General features: G+C 33.6%; 1 protein-coding gene across 4 annotated transcripts in view; it reads left to right on the top strand.

The window, feature by feature from the left end:
• The window catches only part of COMMD10 (COMM domain containing 10), a 280,419-nt gene that overhangs the window by 186,553 nt on the left and 75,005 nt on the right, over positions 1 to 18,861 (top strand). The window contains exon 7 of one of the 4 annotated variants that reach the window (XM_079143909.1): positions 10,497 to 10,530. The exons of the other annotated variants lie outside the window; for them this stretch is intronic. Within the exon in view, the coding sequence (XP_079000035.1) occupies positions 10,497 to 10,515 (19 nt within the window). The 3' untranslated portion in view covers positions 10,516 to 10,530. Of the gene's footprint in view, positions 1 to 10,496; positions 10,531 to 18,861 lie in introns of those variants that run through there. 4 annotated transcript variants of the gene reach the window in all.

The following is an 18,861-nucleotide window of genomic DNA, read 5'->3' on the forward strand; positions in this document are numbered from 1 at the left end:
TAAAACCCCTCAAATATTCTAATAACATACCATATACTATTAGAGGTTTATAGATAGCTATATTGTTAAAGGTTTTCTCTGACTTTAGTTTCATTTTGCACAAGTTCATATTGTTGCTGTGCCCCAGATCTAAGGTTTAGGTAAGTTTACTGCTTTAATGCTCACCCTTTATGTGACTCACTCTTTTCTTTTGCCTTCTAGTTTCACAAGAATAATAATCAGGCGTACTATCCTTGGCATAAGTTAGAGTTGATCACTTAAAAAGTGTCACTAATTAAGCCCACTGTCAATAGAAATTCCATGGTGATTTAGTCTCCTTATTAAAAGGCCCTGAGCCTCTTGTCAGCTTCCTCTTTGGTGAAACATATTTCTTAATCAACATGATTTGGGTTCCTATGAGCAAATATTATTTCCACCAATGATTTTGATTACTTTCTGTTAAATTATGATTGCCCACTTGATTGTCTATCAGTTCATTTTAAGTACTCTTCTATTTTCTTCCTTCTCTTTTTCACAGGATCTTTGAATGTCTCCATTTTTTTTACATCTTTAATTTGGTACAGCCTGCAAAGAGTTTTATTCAGTTCATGCTTCCTACCACATGAACATAGAATAGTACTGTCTTTCAAATTCTACATTTATGTGTTTTGTCTTATATGCCTCCAGCTGCCCATCCACTATTACCTGTGGGGCTTAGAAACATGGCCAGAAATTACTATGACCATCCACTTAGGTGTTGCATTCCTGTTATCTTTTATTCCCAAGGTATTGGCTTCAGGATTTTTTTTTTCTCATGTTATTACATGTCTTATTTTTTCTGAATTGTTTGGTGATGCTGATCATTCAACAGCTTTTCAGTTTCTCAACTTAGAAGCAAGGAATTTTGAAAAGTCACTTTCACTGCCTTTATCATAAAGAAGACAAGTAGAAAGAATTAGTCTCCCTTACCCAGGGACATCAGTGTGTGTGTACTGTACTGGGAACAAGACATCATGTCTAGATAAAATTACTTATCACACTGCAGGTACTTTTCATTATGGTAATTTTAGCTGAAATAGGTCATGTTATAAATGTCAACAAGAGAGGGAATAAAATGTTATCAGAACAAATGCACATATGCTTATATTTCAACAGAACTTAAAATCATTTATAGGAAGCAGTAGTTAAAGTTTTTTCCATTGGATTGAAAAATGTGAATATAGTTACTGTCATTATGACTCCTTAGGCCTCATCCCTGCTATCCTTAAATCAGGAAAAAAAATTACAACTTTTGCCTTCAGAGGTTAATACAGATTAGAGTTTTTCAGCCACATAGTTAAATGTCATTGTAGTTTGATTTAAAAATATGCTTCCAGTTCACCTTTAAAATCTGGGTTTTGAGAAATGGAATACAGTTTGATATCAGTCACAAAGCTACTGTTTGGCTCACTAACATCATTTACATTCTAGGTCAGTTTTACATTATTTAAATTAAAAAAATTATTCACATTGTTGTATGTGTACACAAACTAGAGGTTAATATTAACTTAGTCAATATGGTTAAGGTAAGGAAATATTATACTGATTACTTTTTATTGGTTCTTTTTAGTTATACATGATAGTAGAATTCATTTTCATATAATTATACAAGCACGGAATACATTTTATTCTAATTAAGACCCCATTCTTATGGCTGTACACAATGGTGGGATCCATTATATTCATATATGTACATAGGAAAATTATTTTAGATTAGTTCCACTGTCTTTCCTTTTCTTATCCTCCCTCCCTTCCTTTCATTTTCCTTTGTCTAATCTACTGAAGATCTATCTGTTCTTCCGATCTCTCCGCTTATTGTGGGTTGTCTTCTACATAAGAGCATAAACATTAAACCTTTGCTTTGGGGGACTAGCTTATTTCACTTAGCATGATAGTCTCCAGATCTGCCCATTTACTGGCAAATGTTGTAAAGTCTTATTTATGGCTGAGTAATATTCCATTGTACCATATTTTCTTTATCCATTCATCTGTTGAAGGGCACCTAGGTTGGTTCCATAGCTTATCTATTATGAATTGAGCTGCTGTAAACATTGATGTGGTCACATCACTGTAGTATGCTGATTTAAAATCCTTTGAATATATAAGGAGGAATAGGATAGCTGGGTCAAATGGTGGTTCTATTCTTAGTTTTTTGAGGAATCTCCATAGTGCTTTCCAGAGTGGTTGCACCAATTTGCAGTCCCACCAGCAATGTATAAACATACCTTTTCCCCCACATCCTTGCCAACATTTATTGTTACTTATATTCTTGGTAATTGTCACTGTGACTGGAGTGAAATGAAATCTCATTGTAGTTTAATTTTCATTTCTTTAAATGCTGGAGATGTTGAACATTTTTTCATATTTTTGTTGATCATTCATATTTCTTCTTCTGAGAAGTGTCTGTTTAGTTCCTTTGCCCATTTATTGATTGGTTATTTGGGGGTTTTTTGGTGTTAAACTTTTTGAGTTCATGGTATTGGCACCAAAACAGGCAAGAAGACCAGTGGAACAGAATAGAAGACACAAAGACAAACCCATAAAAATATAGATACCTCATACTAGACAAAGGTGCCAAAGATTGGAGAAAAGATAGCCTCTTCAACAAATAGTGCTTAGAAAACTGGAAATTCATATATAGTGGAATGAAATCTTTTACCCTGAATAAAACTTAAAGTGAATCAAAGACATAGAAATTAGACCCGAAACTCTGCATATAATAGAAGAAAATGTAGGCCCCAACACTCCAACATGTCAGCTCAGGAACTGACTTTCTTAACAAGACTCCTAAAGCGTAAGAAGTAAAATCAAGAATCAATAAACAGGATGGCATCAAACTAAAAAGCTTGTTCACAGCACAGAAAACAATCAAGATCATGAAGAGAGAGCCTAAAGAGTGGAAGAAAATCTTTGCCACCTGCACTTCAGATAGTGTTAATTTCCAGGATATATAAAGAACTCAAAAAGCTTAACACCCCCCAAAACCACTTTCATATGCAGTAATTATTTTTCTTATTTCAAGTTTTTTAAAAAAAAAGTTTGAAAATTTGTTTATTCTGGTAATAGATTTGTCAAAGAACTGCTTTTCTTTTTCTTTTTGATGTTTCAATTAATCCTCAAGATAATATAGTCCTGCTGTGATTTTTAAATGAATGTTTTTATTGTTGCATAAGCTGTATTTTTAATGAATTGTCGGATTGTAAATGAAGATTAACTCTGGATTCTGATCCTTTTTCTCTCAGTCTTATTAAAATAGGACCTTTAGGATAACTGTGACTATCTTCTTATAATTTTCATGTCATTACGTAGCCAACATGATAACCAAAGCTTTATTTTTAATTCTGTGTCATCTTTCTGCACTGGCAAAGAAATGAGTTCAATGCAGTAAATGAAATATATTCTTGAATTTGGAAACAACTCATTTTGATAGTCATATTTTTTATTTTGACTCCCTGCATTTTATATAATTATGGTAGATTATTTTTTCTTTTAGAATAATATTTTAAAATGTCTGCCTATAGTAGGAGTTCTGCATTTGGAAAAAAACTGTTTTGCCTTTACATTTAGACATCAAAGAGGTAGGACAAAGTATTTAAAATGTATATTTAAAAGTTTATCTAATTTTTAAAAATAATTATTTTTATTACCATTTTTTCGGGTCATTTTCTGTTGCTATAACAAAATACTTGAAACTGAGTAATTTATAAAGAATAGAAATTTTTTTAGTCCACAGTTTTAGAGTTTGGGAAGTCCAAGAATGTGGGCCAGTATTTACTTGGTATCTGATGAGAGTCTTCTTGATGCATGGTATCATGTCAGAGGGGCGTCACGTGTTAAAAGAAATCAAACAGGCTAGTTCAGATCTCTATTCCTCTTATAAAAAATGCCATGTGGAAGCCCCACTCTCATGACCTCATCTAATCCTACTTCCCTCCCAAAGGCCTAACCTCCAAATACCATTAATATATGAATTTGAGGGGTAAGTTTAAGTTTCCAATGTGTGAACTTTGAGTGGACATATTTAAACCATAGCACCCTTTCGACTATTTTTAAAATTTCTATTTGTAGATTGAAAGATATAGGCAGTGAACTGGTATTTAAGATCAATCATTTATTTTGAGTCAAGGACAAACTAATAATGACTAAGACTAACATAGGTATTTTGGGTTTAATCTCTAGGTGACAGGTATTCATGTGTGATAAAACTGGACATTTGAACTGACATTGATTGTCACTGTTGTTGATCATCCTGGCAGAAGCAATATTGATTGAATAAATGTAAAGATTGAATTTACCTTCTTCTAGCAAGGTGGGCACAGAGCAGAATGAAGAATAAAAGCTGACAATCCCACAGTATTAAATCTATTCGACTATATTTCAGAGAAAAGAAATGGCAGTGATTAAGGTACTGTTCAACTCAACAGGCCATTTATTGAGCTGTTCTGTAGTCCAACACTGTGTTAGCTACTAAAGGATACAATAGAAGAAGACAGTATGTTTTGGCCCTAAAGAAATTTATCATCTAATTTGGGAGACAAATGACCCATATATGAAACAGCTGGAGAACAAAATATGACAGTATATAATCGAGTATGGAATTGTTTGTGCAACAGAATATAAGCACAATTTAATTGTCTAGCAAGTGAAGACATATATGTATCATACAGAATTGTGTGTGGCCACATAAAGAAAACATAGCCTGTATTTACTGAGATCTTTAATAATTTTTAAGTGAAAAAAGCCCAGTAATTTAAAAAGTGCTTATTTAAAATATCCTTTACCAAACATGCTTGTGCCACATCTGTAATCCCAGCAACTAAGAAGGCTGAGGCAGAAAAATCACAAGTTCCAGGCCAAGCCTAAGCAACTAGTGAGACTCTGTCTCAAGACAAAATAAATAAATAAAATAAAAATTTAAAAGGGGCTGGGATGTAACTCAGTGGTAAAGAACTCCTGGGTTCAATTCCCAGTAAACTCCTATATATATATATCCCAACTTAACTCTTAGATATTTGATCATTTCACAATGAAGACTAAATAAACTTAAGAACAATTTATACCATTGTAGTGGTTCAATCTATGAGTGTAAACCTTATTTTTATTTACTATTCTTCCTCTGCCTTGAATATTATAAAGATTCATACACTCTTTGGTAGTAGTAAGTCTTTTATATATGATAAATACAGTTAACTTTTCCAATGTCCAGGTATTATGAATTTGTTCATTATAAAAGTAGGCTTTAGGGTGCAGATCTCAACTTTGTGTAAGGAGGCCATGTAGTAAAGTTGCCTCATTACATTTTGGTTTTTATTTTTATTTTTCAGTACTTGTTAAATGATGATGGCCTATTGAATTATTAAAACATTTTGCTTTAACCATAGTTTTGGCTGGGACGCTTTCTCCTGTTCTTTATCTCTCCTTTGGTATTTTTTCTTTGTACCCTCCATATTCTTGTATGTATCATGGCATATATTGTGTTTTTTTTTAGATTAATTTTTCTAATTCAGTAGACTGTCTTCCTTGTGCTGTCACCCCGGACCTCACACAGTTCTTGGTAGATCACGTATTTTTTTTAATGAACATTTATTGAATGAATGAAATAAGCAAACTTGTGTTTTATATCACAATGCTAGTGAAAATTTACATTATGTTCTCACAGTAACGTGCAAGCGTGGGGAACATCCTGCAGTTGTACATCACACATACATCCTTAATAGAAATAGCATTTGAAATGTTGATTGTCATTGCCTTCTTCCCAACTTTCTACTGACTTAATAATTCAAATAGTGTTTTAATTTTGCACAGTAGAGGCAGTATTTAATCTTTGGCTATTCTTTTCTTAAGGCTCTTTCTGAGGCTAGCTTGTAGTAGTTTCACACCTAAAATAAGTACAGCTTACTTCCTATTCTCCATACTCTTAAGACAGTTTTGCTAGCTCTTAGATCCTATTGAGATTATTCCCAATAAGGGAAACTGATATTGACCCTCCTTGGTAGTAGATATTAGTGCCACTTGAGACAGCTTTTTTGTCACTATGCCCAAAGTCCTGATAAGAGGAGGGAAAAGTTCATTTGGGGCTCACCATTCAGACCTCACAGTTCTAGATGGCCCAAATCTGTTGCTATGGGGACTGGTTGTGTCGAAAACATGGTCCTTGCCCTTGATGCCAGTCAAATAACAAGACATGGTTTTGAGAAAAGGGTAAGAAGGTTTATTGCTTTGCTAGCAACAGAGAAACAGGGAAGTTCCTGTCCCAAAGGCTGTGATTCTGCCCATCATGGGGAATAGGAGATTTTTAAAGAGGTGATTCAGAGAAATGAGATTAGAAGGAAAGATCAGGGAGAGGAAGTTTAGGAAGAAATAGATCAGGGGAAGGTCAGGGGAAAGGTTGGGAAAAAGATGAAACATGTAAATTCAAAGTGACAAGCAATATAGTCAAAAGATCAAGTGAACCCTGTTACAGCCCAAGATGAAGTACAATAACATAGCAGAAGATGTGGTGGAGGAAAATCACTCAGGAAGTAGCACACAGGACACTGCTTACCAGGGACAAATTGTATACCCTGAAGGCACATCTCCAGGACCTAGCTTCTTCAGCCACACCTTGTTTGCCTAGAGTTACACCTAGCTAATCCATTCAAGTGGATTAATGTTCTGATTAAGTTAAGTCTCTATAAGCCAATCATTTCAACTATAATCTTTCTTGCATTGTCTTACACAGGAGCTTTGGGGGATATCTCTATATAAACTATAACAAGTGCTTCACTTTAGCTAAATGTTTTCTACTTTAAGTGGATCATAGTTCAGGGACACCTTTTAATAAATTCACCGTGACTGCTCACTTGGAATTGCTGATGTTGACATTTTAATAAAATAGTTTTTATTGTCAGCTAATTTTTTTGACCATACATTTTTTTCCTTATTCTTATTTTTTTAATGTTTGTTCTATTTAGTTAGACATGACAGTAGAATGCATTTTGATTCATTGTACACAAGTGTTATACAACTTTTCTTTTCTTCTGGTTGGACACAATGTAGAGTCACACCATTCAGGTAACCATACATGTACCTAGGTTAATGATGTTTGTCTCATTCCCCCATCTTTCCTTCCCCCAACCCCCTCATTTCCCCTCTACCCAATCCAAAGTTCCTTCATTCTTCCCTTACCCCCTCCCCCCATTTATCAGAGAAAACATTCAGCCTCTGGGTTTTTGGAATTGGCTTATTTCACTTAGCATGATGTTCTCCAGTTCCATTCATTTACCTGCAAATGCCATAATTTTATTCTTCTTTATGTATACCACAGTTTCTTTATCCATTGATCATTGAAGGACATGTAGGCTGGTTCCACAATCTAGCAATTGTGAATTGAGCTGCTATTAGCATTGATGTAGCTGCATCACTATAGAATGCTGATTTTTAAATCCTTTGGGTATAAATTCAGGAGCAGGATAGCTGAGTCAAATGGTGGTTCCATTCCAAGTTTTATGAGGCACTCCATACTGCTTTCCAAAGCAATTGCACCAATTTGCAATTCCACCAAGAATGTATGAGTGTACCTTTTTCTCCACATCCTCATCAACATTTATTGTTGCTTGTATTCTTGATAATTGCCATTCTGACTAGAGTGAGTTGAAATCTTAGAGTAATTTTGATTTGCATTTCTCTAATTGCTAGAGATGTTGAACATTTTTTCATATATTTGTTGATCAACTGTATTCTTCCTCTTTGAAATATCAGTTCAGTTCCTTAGCCCATTGTTGATTGGGTTATGTTTGTTTGGTGTTAATTTTTTTTGAGTTTTTTTATATCCTGGAGATTAGTGCTCTATCTGGGATGCATGTGGTAAAGATTTTTTACCATTCTGTAGGCTCTCTTCACATTACTGATTGCTTCCTTTAGTGAGAAGAAGCTTTTCCCATCCCATTGATTCTTAATTTTACTTCTTGGTGCTTTAGGAGTCTTGTTAAGGAAGTCAGGTTCTAAGCCAACATGTTGAAGATTTGGGCCTACTTTTTCTTTCATTATGTGCAGGGTCTCTGTTCTAGTGCTTAAGTCTTTGATCCACTTTGAGTTGAACTTTGTGGAGGGTAAGAGATAGAGCTTTAATTTCATTTTGTTACACATGGATTCCAGTTTTCCCAGCACAATTTGTTGAATAGGTGGTGTATTGTCCAATGTATATTTTTGGCATCTTTGTCTAATATGATATAACCATATTTATGTGGGTTTGTCTCTGTGTCTTCTATTCTGTACCATTGGTCTGCATGTCTTTTGGTGCCAGTACTATGCTGTTTTGTAACTATTGCTCTGTAGCATAGTTTGAGATCTGGTATTGTGATGCCTCCTTCTTCACTCTTCTTACTAAGGATTGCCTTTGCTTTTCTGGGTCTCTTATTTTTAAATGAATTTCATGATTGATTTTTCTATTTCTATGAAGAATGTCATTGGTATTTTAATAGGAATTGCATTGAATCTGTATGACATTTTTGTGTGATGTGGCCATTTTGACAATATTATTCTGCTTATCCAAGCTCATGGGAGATTTCTCCATCTTTTAAGATCTTCTTCAATTTCTTAGTGTTCTGTAGTTTTCATTGTAGAGGTCTTTCACTTCTTTTGTTTGATTGACTTCTTTGTATTTATTTTTGTTTTGTTGAGACTATTGTGAATGGGGTAGTTTTTCCAATTTCTCTTGCAGTACATTCATCATTTATGTATAGAAATGCATTTGATTTACGGGTATTGAGTTTATATCCTGCTACTTTGCTGAATTCATTTATGAATTCTAGAAGTTTTTCTGGTGGAATTTTTTGGATCTTGTAAATATAGAAATATGTCTTTGGCCATTAATATGGCTGGTATATGGTAGTATTGTTATCTGCCTTCTAGTTAAAATTTTTATATAGTTACCTATTTTATCAAACTGAACATTTGAGTCTATTAAAATTATGTGTATATATTATCACACACACATAAGTATACACACATGCTTATACATAAATATGTTTATATGCCTATTTATAAATCATTTTTCTCTAGGAATGTTAATTATTTATTTTAAAAAGTTAATTCCATGTCATAGGAATGACAAGAGAGGAAGACTTGAAATAAAATCTAACTTAGAGAATATATTCAATATTTTGAAAATTGCCTATAAATCAGGGTACATTGTTATAGTGGATCATACTGCAAAATTATTATTAGATATTGACATTCATCCAAACAACATTTATGAATAGTCCATCATGATCAGGGTGTTATACCTCACATCAAGAAAAAAATTCTGTTACTTCTTCTTTCATAATCTATGCTAAATGTAACCACTTCTCATTACTTTTATCATCATCACCTTACTTTAAAAGCAGGTTTGACCTTTAGAGAGAGATCTTGTATATTTTGTCTAAAATGGGATTCTGTTTCCAACTTTCACATTCTCTTCCTTTATTCCACTTAATTTCTCAATTCTACTTTCTTCTTTTTGATATTATCTCTATTTATTTTATTTTATTTTTACCTGTGTTTTATTTGTCTCTCCCCATTTGAATGAAAACTCCATGAGGATGAGTTCTTTCTTGTTAATCTGATGGTCTCCAAATGGAAAATACCTGGCATACCTTAGGTATACAGTAAAATGAATTGACAAAGAAATGAGTGCTGTAGAGAGACAGAGACTTGGTTCTGTATTTCACATTATCAAGTATAGTACCTTAACATATTTTTGTTTAATGTATCTCTTAAAATTTGGAAATTTGAATGATAAAAATGAGGTTTTGGTAGTCTACTTTGGAAAACTATTCCTAAAACTTTTTCTAAAAATACAAATTTGTTTACTAAAACATATATCACATAACTCAGGAATTCCACATTTAGTCATATACCCAACTGAAATGAAGACGCATTCACCAAAAGATATGAACAGTCATAGCAGTATTATTCATGGGAGTCCCAGTATAGAAAATACTTAAGTGCCCATCAGCAGAATTATGCAGATATTGTGGTATGGTCATACAATGAAATACTAGACGTTGTTAAGAATATAAGAACTATAGTTATATTTTAAAACATGTAAGAAATTTTTAAATATAATGTTAAGTAAAATCAAAAGAACAGTTATTTGATTTTACTTACATGAAGTTCAAATGTATGTTTTTAGATATCAGGATACCCTTGAAAGAGTAGCACTGGAAAGGAATGTGAAGAGGGACTTATGGGGTACTTACATGTTTCATAGTTAGATGCTACAACATGATAATCCCTGACCTAATAGTGCCAATTTAATGATGTAGCACTATATGGCTGAGTAAATAAATACATAAGTAAAGTGCTGTAAGTGAATTAAGAATGAAATCATTAATTTCATTGAGGTATACATAGAAAGACATAATTATAAGTAATTTCATTACCTTTAAACATTGACTTTTGTCATAAGTATTAGATGTTTCAGTAGGATAAAACTCAGTTCTTTTTATTAACAGAATCTCAGAACCCATATAATTTTATGATGAAGAGGCTAAACAATTTTCAGAGGGTAAATTATCTTTTCACTTAAAAACTCATTTTTAAATGTTTTGAATTACAGTAGATAAAAAAAGTCATTAAAATATTTAGATACTGGGCCTGGGGTTATGGTTCAGTGGTAGAGTGCTTGCCTAGCATGTATGAGGTACTGTGTTTGATTCTCAGCACCACATATAAATAAATGAATAAAATAAACGTCCAGCAACATCTAAAAATTTTTTTTAAATTTAGATACTGTAACAATCCAATGTCAGCACTAAGTGCTTTTATCAGTAATAATTATACTTATGAATCACTGGGATATCAAATAACAAACGTGAATTAGCATTTGGCACATTGATCAGATTGACCAAAATGTGAAGATGTGACATCACAAAATATTTGTGTAGGGAAATAAGCTCATTCATTTCTGGTGATAAAGTAAATTGGTATAGCCACTCAGAAGGATAGTTACTTAATTAATTTACAGTAATTTTGAAGACACACAAACCCTATGATCTTAAAATAAATGCTTCCACACTAGAGAACATCACACCTATGCAGGATAATCATAACATTTGTTACAGTGAAAAAGTGAAACAATATGATTCTCTGTCCTAACTGTATAATTAAGCAGGTTTATTTTTACAGTGAGACATCATATAGCAGTCAAAATGAAAGAATTGGGCTTAATATTGCCAACAGTTAAATTTCAAAAAAACACTGCAGATTGAAATAAAGGAAGTTGCAAAATGATGTGTACAATTTGGTAATAATGTTGTAAAAATTAAAAACTAGACAGCATTATAAATTTTATTTAATAAACATAGAAAATCATATTAGGAGTGCTTATAAAGGAAGGAGGAAGGAGAAAATGGGAGTAAATGAAACTTAACTACATTAAACAATTATTTTTATTAACAATCTGAAATATTACTGATATATCTAGACTATATATTTCATTTTTCTTCTTTAAGCTGAATTATATAAAATTAAATAATTAAAATGAATTTTTAAAAGATCACCTAGGAATTAATTAGAACAAATTAAAAAATTTGCCAAAAAATCACCTAGGAAAGAAAAGAAAAAAACTTCTACTGGTTCAACTACTTAATCTTTTCATCCTTCTTTGATATCTGAAAAAAGTAACAGTGATAGTGTGGTCTATTCAAGTGAAAACTGAATTTGAAAGAAAATAAATTCATTAAATTCATTTAGTAAAAGTGATAAAGAACTTAAAAACAATATTTTAGAATATTTGCATAAATATAAAATTGTGCTATACCCCCCCCTTTTTTTTTTTTTTTTTTTTTGTGGTGCTGGGGATTGAACCCAGGGCCTTGTGCTTGCAAGGCAGGTACTCTACCAACTGAGCTATATCTCCAGCCCACTGTACTACCTTTCAAAAGTAAGATTTTAAAACAGAAACATAGTAAAGGTAATAGTGTTTAGATCTTTTGTGAATGTATTATGGAGTCTCATAATCTATTAATTTACTTCTCTAGCTTTGATTAGATCTTAAATATTTTTAGTAAATTGGATTTTTTTTGCATTACAGAAGTTTTTATGAGAATTATTTTGTCAAAAAATTTAAATTATATGGAAAAATAATTTTATGGAAAGTATTGTTAGTGTTCCTTTAAGTATATCAAGTTTCTTTCTTACTTTGGGGCCTTCTTCTTTTTCTAGTAGTTACAAACCTAGTTAATTACACCATGGCTTTAAATAGTTTTGCTGAGTTGCATCAAGTATGTATAAAGGTATTGTCAACACAGCCTATACTTATTTGTTAAAATATTTTGTCCAAGTGTGTATAATATAGAAATAGGGTTTTTTCCACAGTCATTCATTATAAGAATGTATTTTCCTCTTACATGGTATATTAAAAGCAGCGGCAAGCAAGTAATTAAACTTTTTTGTTTGCTTTCCCTGAAATTACTACAATTCCTCTAGAAAAGGTATCACAATTATATGAACAGAGTTCAGAAAGGAGATTTAATGTGTGAAATAATCATTTTAATATTGAATGCTAATTTTACCTTCTCACCAATGGCCCTATATATTTTGTAAAAAATTTAAATTTTGGACCGAATTACAATAGAATCATTGTGTTAGGATTCTTTAGAGAAAACAGAACCAGTAGGGAATGAGTATATCATCTTATAACATATGTGTATTTCTTACTCATTAGTATATTAATATGAATTTTTGTAAAATAATTTTTACAATGCTCAAATCAGTTAGATGAGATTTTTATTGCTTTTTAATATAAGTATGTTGGATTTTAAAGAAATGGATTTGAAAGATCAAACAAAGTTACTTTAATACATTTATTTGTAACTAAATTTTACAAACACACACATACAGAGGCAGTCAACTATTCATGAAATAAGATTATATTATACAATAATTTTAAAATTAAATATACATATAAGAACAATAAGTGTGGTGGCTAAGAGTGTAGACTTAGATCATGTAGAACTGCAACTTGATTTGCAAACCCTGGACTTTCCTGAACCTTAGTTCTCTTTGTGGTACTGGGAATTGAACCCAGGGCCTTTTGCTTGCTAGGACAAGTGCAATACCACTGATTGACATCTCTGACCTGCCTCCCAAACCCCCTGTTTTTAATTTTAATTTTGAGGCAGGGTCTTACCAAGTTGCCCAGGGTGGCTTCCAACTCACAGTCTTTCTTGCCCTCAGCCTTCCAAGTAGCTGGAATTACAGGTGTGTGCCACCATGTCTGGCTCTGAGCCTTGGTTCTTACTACATGTAATATAATGTAATTCTTTGTGTTGATTAAATGAGAAATATATGTAACTACTTAACATACTGTCTGTCCTATGCACACAATTTTAAGTAAAATATTTCCATACTTATTTTAATTCTAACTTCTTTCCTCTCAAACATAAACTAATAAATATTATTTGGGTTTCTGTGTCAGCTCTCAAAAACCGATTTGGTCCAAAATGTAACTTACAATAATATTAATGGTACTATACAGTGTAGCCATGGTTTGATGGAAAAATATAGGAGTAACAATTTGAAAAGCCAGAAACTATTATTTTCTCTCTTAACACTTTTTTTTATTAATCCTTTAACTTTTTACAGACTGCATTTTGATTCATTGTTCACAAATGGGGGTACATCATTTCATTTCTGTGGTTGTACATGATGTAGATTCATACAATTCATGTAATCATACATGAACATAGGCTAATGATGTGTGTCTTGTTCTGCCATTTTTCCATACGTCCCTCCTCCTCATTTCCTTCTACATATTCTAAAGTCCCCCCATTCTTCTCTCACTCCCCACCCCCCCACCCCCCATTATATATCATTCTCCACTTATCAGGGAAAACATTTGGCCTTTGGTTTTTTGGGATTGGCTTATTTCACTTAACATGATATTCTCCAATTCTATCTATAATTGCAAATGCCATAATATTATTATTATTCATGGCTGAAATAATATTCCATTGTGTATATGTACAAGTTTCTTTATCCATTCATCTGTTGAGGGCATCTAGGTTGGTTCCACAATCTAGCTATTGTGAACTGAGCTGCTATGAAACATTGATGTGACTGTGTTACTGTAGTATGCTGATTTTAAGTCCTTTGGGTATAAAACTGAGGAGTGGGATAAGTGGGTCAAAAGGTGGGTCCATTCCAAGTTTTCTGAGGATTCTCCCACATTGCTTTCCAGAGTGGCTGCATGAATGTACAACTCCAACCAGCAATGTAGAAGTGGCGTTTCTCCCCCACATTCCACGCCAACATCTATTATTTGTTTTTGTTCTGATAATAGCATTCTCATTGGAGTAAGATGAATCTTAGAGTTGTTTTAATTTGCATTTCTCTCTAATTACTAGGGATGTTGAACACTCTTTCATGTACTATTAATTGCCTGTATGTCTTTCTTCTGTAAAGTGTCCCGTTCCTTGGCCCATTATTGATGGGTTCTTCGTATTTTCGGTGTAAAGTTTTGTAAGTTCTTTATAAAATTGTGGAGAATAAGTAACTCTATCTAAAATGTTTGTGGAAAAGATTTTCTCCCACTCTGGTAGGCTCTCTCTTCACATTCTTGATTGTATCCTCTGCTGAGAAAAGGTCTTTTTAGTTTGAGTCCATCCCATTTACTGATTCTTGCTTTGATTCCTTGTGCTTTGGGAGCTTGTTGAGGAAGTCTGATCCCAAGCCAACATGATGAAGATTCAGGCGTACTTGTGCAGGGTCTTGGTCTAATTCCTATGTCCTTGATCCATTTTGAGTTGAGTTTTGTGCAGAGTAAGAGATAGAGGTTTAATTTCATTTTACTTTCATATGGATTTCCAATTTGCCAGCACCATTTGTTGAACAGGCTATCTTTTCTCCACTGTATGTTTTTGGCATCCTTTGTCAAATATGAGGTGACTATATTTATGTGGTTTGTCTCTGTGTCTTTTATGCTGTACCATTGGTCTACCTATCTATTTTGTTGCCAATACCATGCTGTTTTTGTTACTATTGCTCTGTAGTATAGTTTAATTGTCTGGTATTGTGATTCCTCTTGTTTCACTTTGTCTACTCAGGATTGTTTTGGCTATTCAAGGTCTCTTGCTTCCAGATGAAGTTCATGATTGCTTTCTCTATTTCTATGAGGAATGTCATTGGGATTTTATTTGGAATTGCATTGAATATGTATAGCACCTTTGGTTAGAGTGGGCCATTTTGACAATGTTAATTCTGGCCTATCCAAGAACATGGGAGATTCTTTCCATCTTCAAAGGTTTTCTTCAATTTCTTTCATTAATGTTCTGTAGTTTTCATTGTAGAGGTCTTTCACCTCTTTTGGTAAATTAATTCCCTAATATTTTATTTTTTTGAGGCTACTGTGAATGGGAGTGGTTTTCCTAATTTCTCTTTCAGAGGATTCATCATTTATGAATAGAAATGCTTTAGATTTATGCATATTGATTTTATATCCTGCTACTTTGCTGAATTCATTTATTAGTTCTAGAAGTTTTCTAGTAGAGTTTTGGGATCTTCTAAATATAGGATCATGTTGTCAGCAAATAGTGTCAACTTTAGTTTCTTCTTTTCCTATTTGTATCCTTTAATTTCATTGGTCTGTCTAATTGCTCTGGCCAAGTGTTTCAAGGGTGATGTTGAATAGAAGTGGTGAAAGAGGGGCATCCCTGTCTTGTTTTAGGTTTTTAGATGTAATGTTTTCAGTTTTTCTCCATTAAAATGATGTTGGCCGTGGGACTTAGCATAGATAGCCTTTACGATGTTGAGGTATGTTCCTACTATTCCTATTTTTTCTAGTGTTTTAAGCATGAAAGGGTACTGTATTTTATCAAACACTTTCTCAGCATCTATTGAAATAATCAGTGATTCTTAAACTTTAAGCCTATTGATTGTGATGAATTACATTTATTGATTTCTGGCTGTTGAAGCCAACCTTGCAATCCCTTGGATAAACCCCACTTGTTCATGGTACTCTTATCTTTTTAATATATTTTGTATGCAATTTGCCAGTAGTTTTGTTAAAGATTTTTGCATCTATGTTTCTTCAGGGATATTGGTCTAAAATTTTCTTTCCTTGACATGTCTTTGTCTGGTTTTGGTATCAGAGTGATACTAGCCTCATAGAATGAATTGGAAGGGTTTCCCTCCTTTTCTATTTCATTCTAATTGCCATTCCATTATGGTCTAATAGGATACAGGGTAGGATCTCTATTTTTTTGTATTTACTAATGGCTTCTTTGTGGCATAGCATATGGTCTATTTTGGAGAAGCATCCATGAACTGCTGAGAAGAAAGGTATATTCACTCGATGATGGATGAAATACTTTGTAAATATCCATTAAGTCTATATCACTAATTGTATTATTTAGTTCTATAGTTCCTTTGTTCAGTTTTTGTTTGGAGGATCTATCCAGTGGTGAGACTGATGTGTTAAAGTCCCCCACTATTAATGTGTTTTTGGTCTATTTGATTCTTAAAATTTGAGGAAGGTTTCTTTGATATACATATATGCTCCATTGTTTGGGGCATAAATATTTTAAATTGTTATATCTTGCTGTTTTATGCTTTCCTTAAGCAGTATGAGATGTCCTCCTTTATTCCATCTGACTAACTTAGGTTTGAAGTCCACTCTATCTGATATGAAGAATGGGGACCCCTGCTTTTTTACTGGGTCCATGTGCATGCTATGTTTTTCCCCATCCTTTCACTTTTAGTCTGTGGATGTCTTTTCCTATGAGATGAGTCTCTTGAAGGCAGCATATTGTTGGGTCTTTCTTTTTAATCCAATCTGCCAGTCTATGTCTTTTGATTATTGAGTTTAGGCCATTAACATTCAGGTTATTATTGATATGATTTGTATTCCTGGTCATTTTGGCTTATTTTTGGTTTTTAACTTGACTTGGTTTCTCCTTTGATTGGCTTTTCCTTTATGGTAATTCCTCCCTATGCTGACTTGTATTGTTGCTTTTCACTTCCTCCTCACGAAATATTTTGCTGAGAATGTTCTGTAGGGCAGGCTATTTGTAATTCTTTTAACTTTTGTTTATTGTGGAAAGGTTTTATTTCATCATCAAATCTGAAGGTTAGTTTTGCTGGGTATAGGATTCTTGGTTGTCATCCGTGTTCTTTCAGAGCTTGAAATATATTGTTCCAGGCCCTTCTTACTTTTAGAGTCTGGGCTGAGAAATCTGCTGATATCCATATTGGTTTTCTCCTTTATGTAATGGTGACACTTGTCTCTCGCAGCCTTTAAATTTGATCTTTTTTTTGTATGTGAGGTATTTTCATTATAATATGTCTTGGTGTGGATCTGTTGTAATTTTGTGCACCCTGGTGTTCTGTAAGCCTCTCGTATTTGATTTTCCATTTCATTTTTCAGGTTTGGGAAATTTTCTGATATTATTTCATTGAACAGGTTGTTCATAGCCTTTGATTTGTAACTCTGTGCCTTCCTTAATCCCCCAAATTCTTAAATTCAATCTCTTCATTATATCCCATAATTCTGGAGTTTCCATTCATTACTTCTTAACATCTTCTCAGTTTGTTCAACTTTATTTTCAAGATTATTTTGTCTTCATTTTCTGGGATTTCTGTCTTCCACAAGATTTATTCTGTTGGTGATGCTTTCTATTGAGTTTTTAATTTGGCTTATCGTTTGTTTCATTTCAGGTAATTCTGTTTTTTTTTTTTTTTTTTTTTTCAGAATCTCTATCTCTTTATTGAAGTGTTCCTTTTGCTTTCTGCATTGCTCTTTAAACTGTTATTGAAATGGTCATGCATTGCCTGCATTTGCTCTCTTATCTCGTCTTTTGCTTCATGATCATTTTAATTATGCCGATTCTAAACTCTCTTTCTGTCATTGGGTTCTATCACAATAGAATCTTGGTTTGTTAGGGACACTTTCTTCCCCTGTTTTTTTTAATGTCATTTCTACATATTCCCCTCTAGCAGTGAATATTAGAGATACTGAAGTATCCCCCCCCCCTACAGCTTATTATGACCCTGAAGTTGTCCCACTACCTCTCCTTTGAAGGGGAGATCAATACCAGTAGCACCCAATACAGAGAAAATGCAGCCCTGAACCATATATCCCCTGTAAAGACTTTAGCATTATTGTAATGAAGAGGATCAGTTCGATTACTATTTACAATATATCTAATTGTGAACAAGAGGATTGGGGAAGGGTGTAGGATGTAAGTGAGGTATCTGTCAAAGGGCCTCCAGTCTCCTGTAGATGTCTCAGGGAGCGTGCCGCCCTTCTATTGATGATGACCACGCCCTCAGGAATAATTCAAAATGCCTGCAGCAACCTCCAAAGAAGCTGGGGAGGTGCAGTGTCCCTCAGCAGTAGTGGGGAAGGCGGGCAGGCTCAGCTACAGGCCTTCATTCTCCATGGGGAGGATGGGCTCAGCAACAGCGTCCGACCTTGGTTGGGGGGGTGGGCGGCTCTCTTAACACTTTAAGAATAGAGATAGTAAATCTCTCCCTGAACACCTTGTTATTTTTTGAGGCATATGTAATTATATGCACATATCCAAGCCAGTGGTGATTGTTCCAGTTGCTTGGGGCTGGATCTCTTTGCAGAGTGAGATTTGCAAGTGTATTGAAGATGTGGAATGAGGTTCCAAAGACATGAGATTCTGCAGTATTGTGTGTGTGTGTGTGTGTGTGGTGTGTGTGTGTGTGTGTGTTTGCATGTATTTGTGTATTGGTGATGGTGATGGGTAGTTGAAGGGTTGGATAGGGAGGTCCAAGTGGTATAACAAGAAGAGTTAGGTGATGGATGTATAGAACTTCAGTTTGGGGGAAAAAAAAAAAAAGAAGAAGAAAACA

This window comes from Sciurus vulgaris (genome assembly GCF_902686455.1).
Source record: "Sciurus vulgaris genome assembly, chromosome: 6".
Classification (NCBI taxonomy): Eukaryota; Metazoa; Chordata; class Mammalia; order Rodentia; family Sciuridae; genus Sciurus; species Sciurus vulgaris.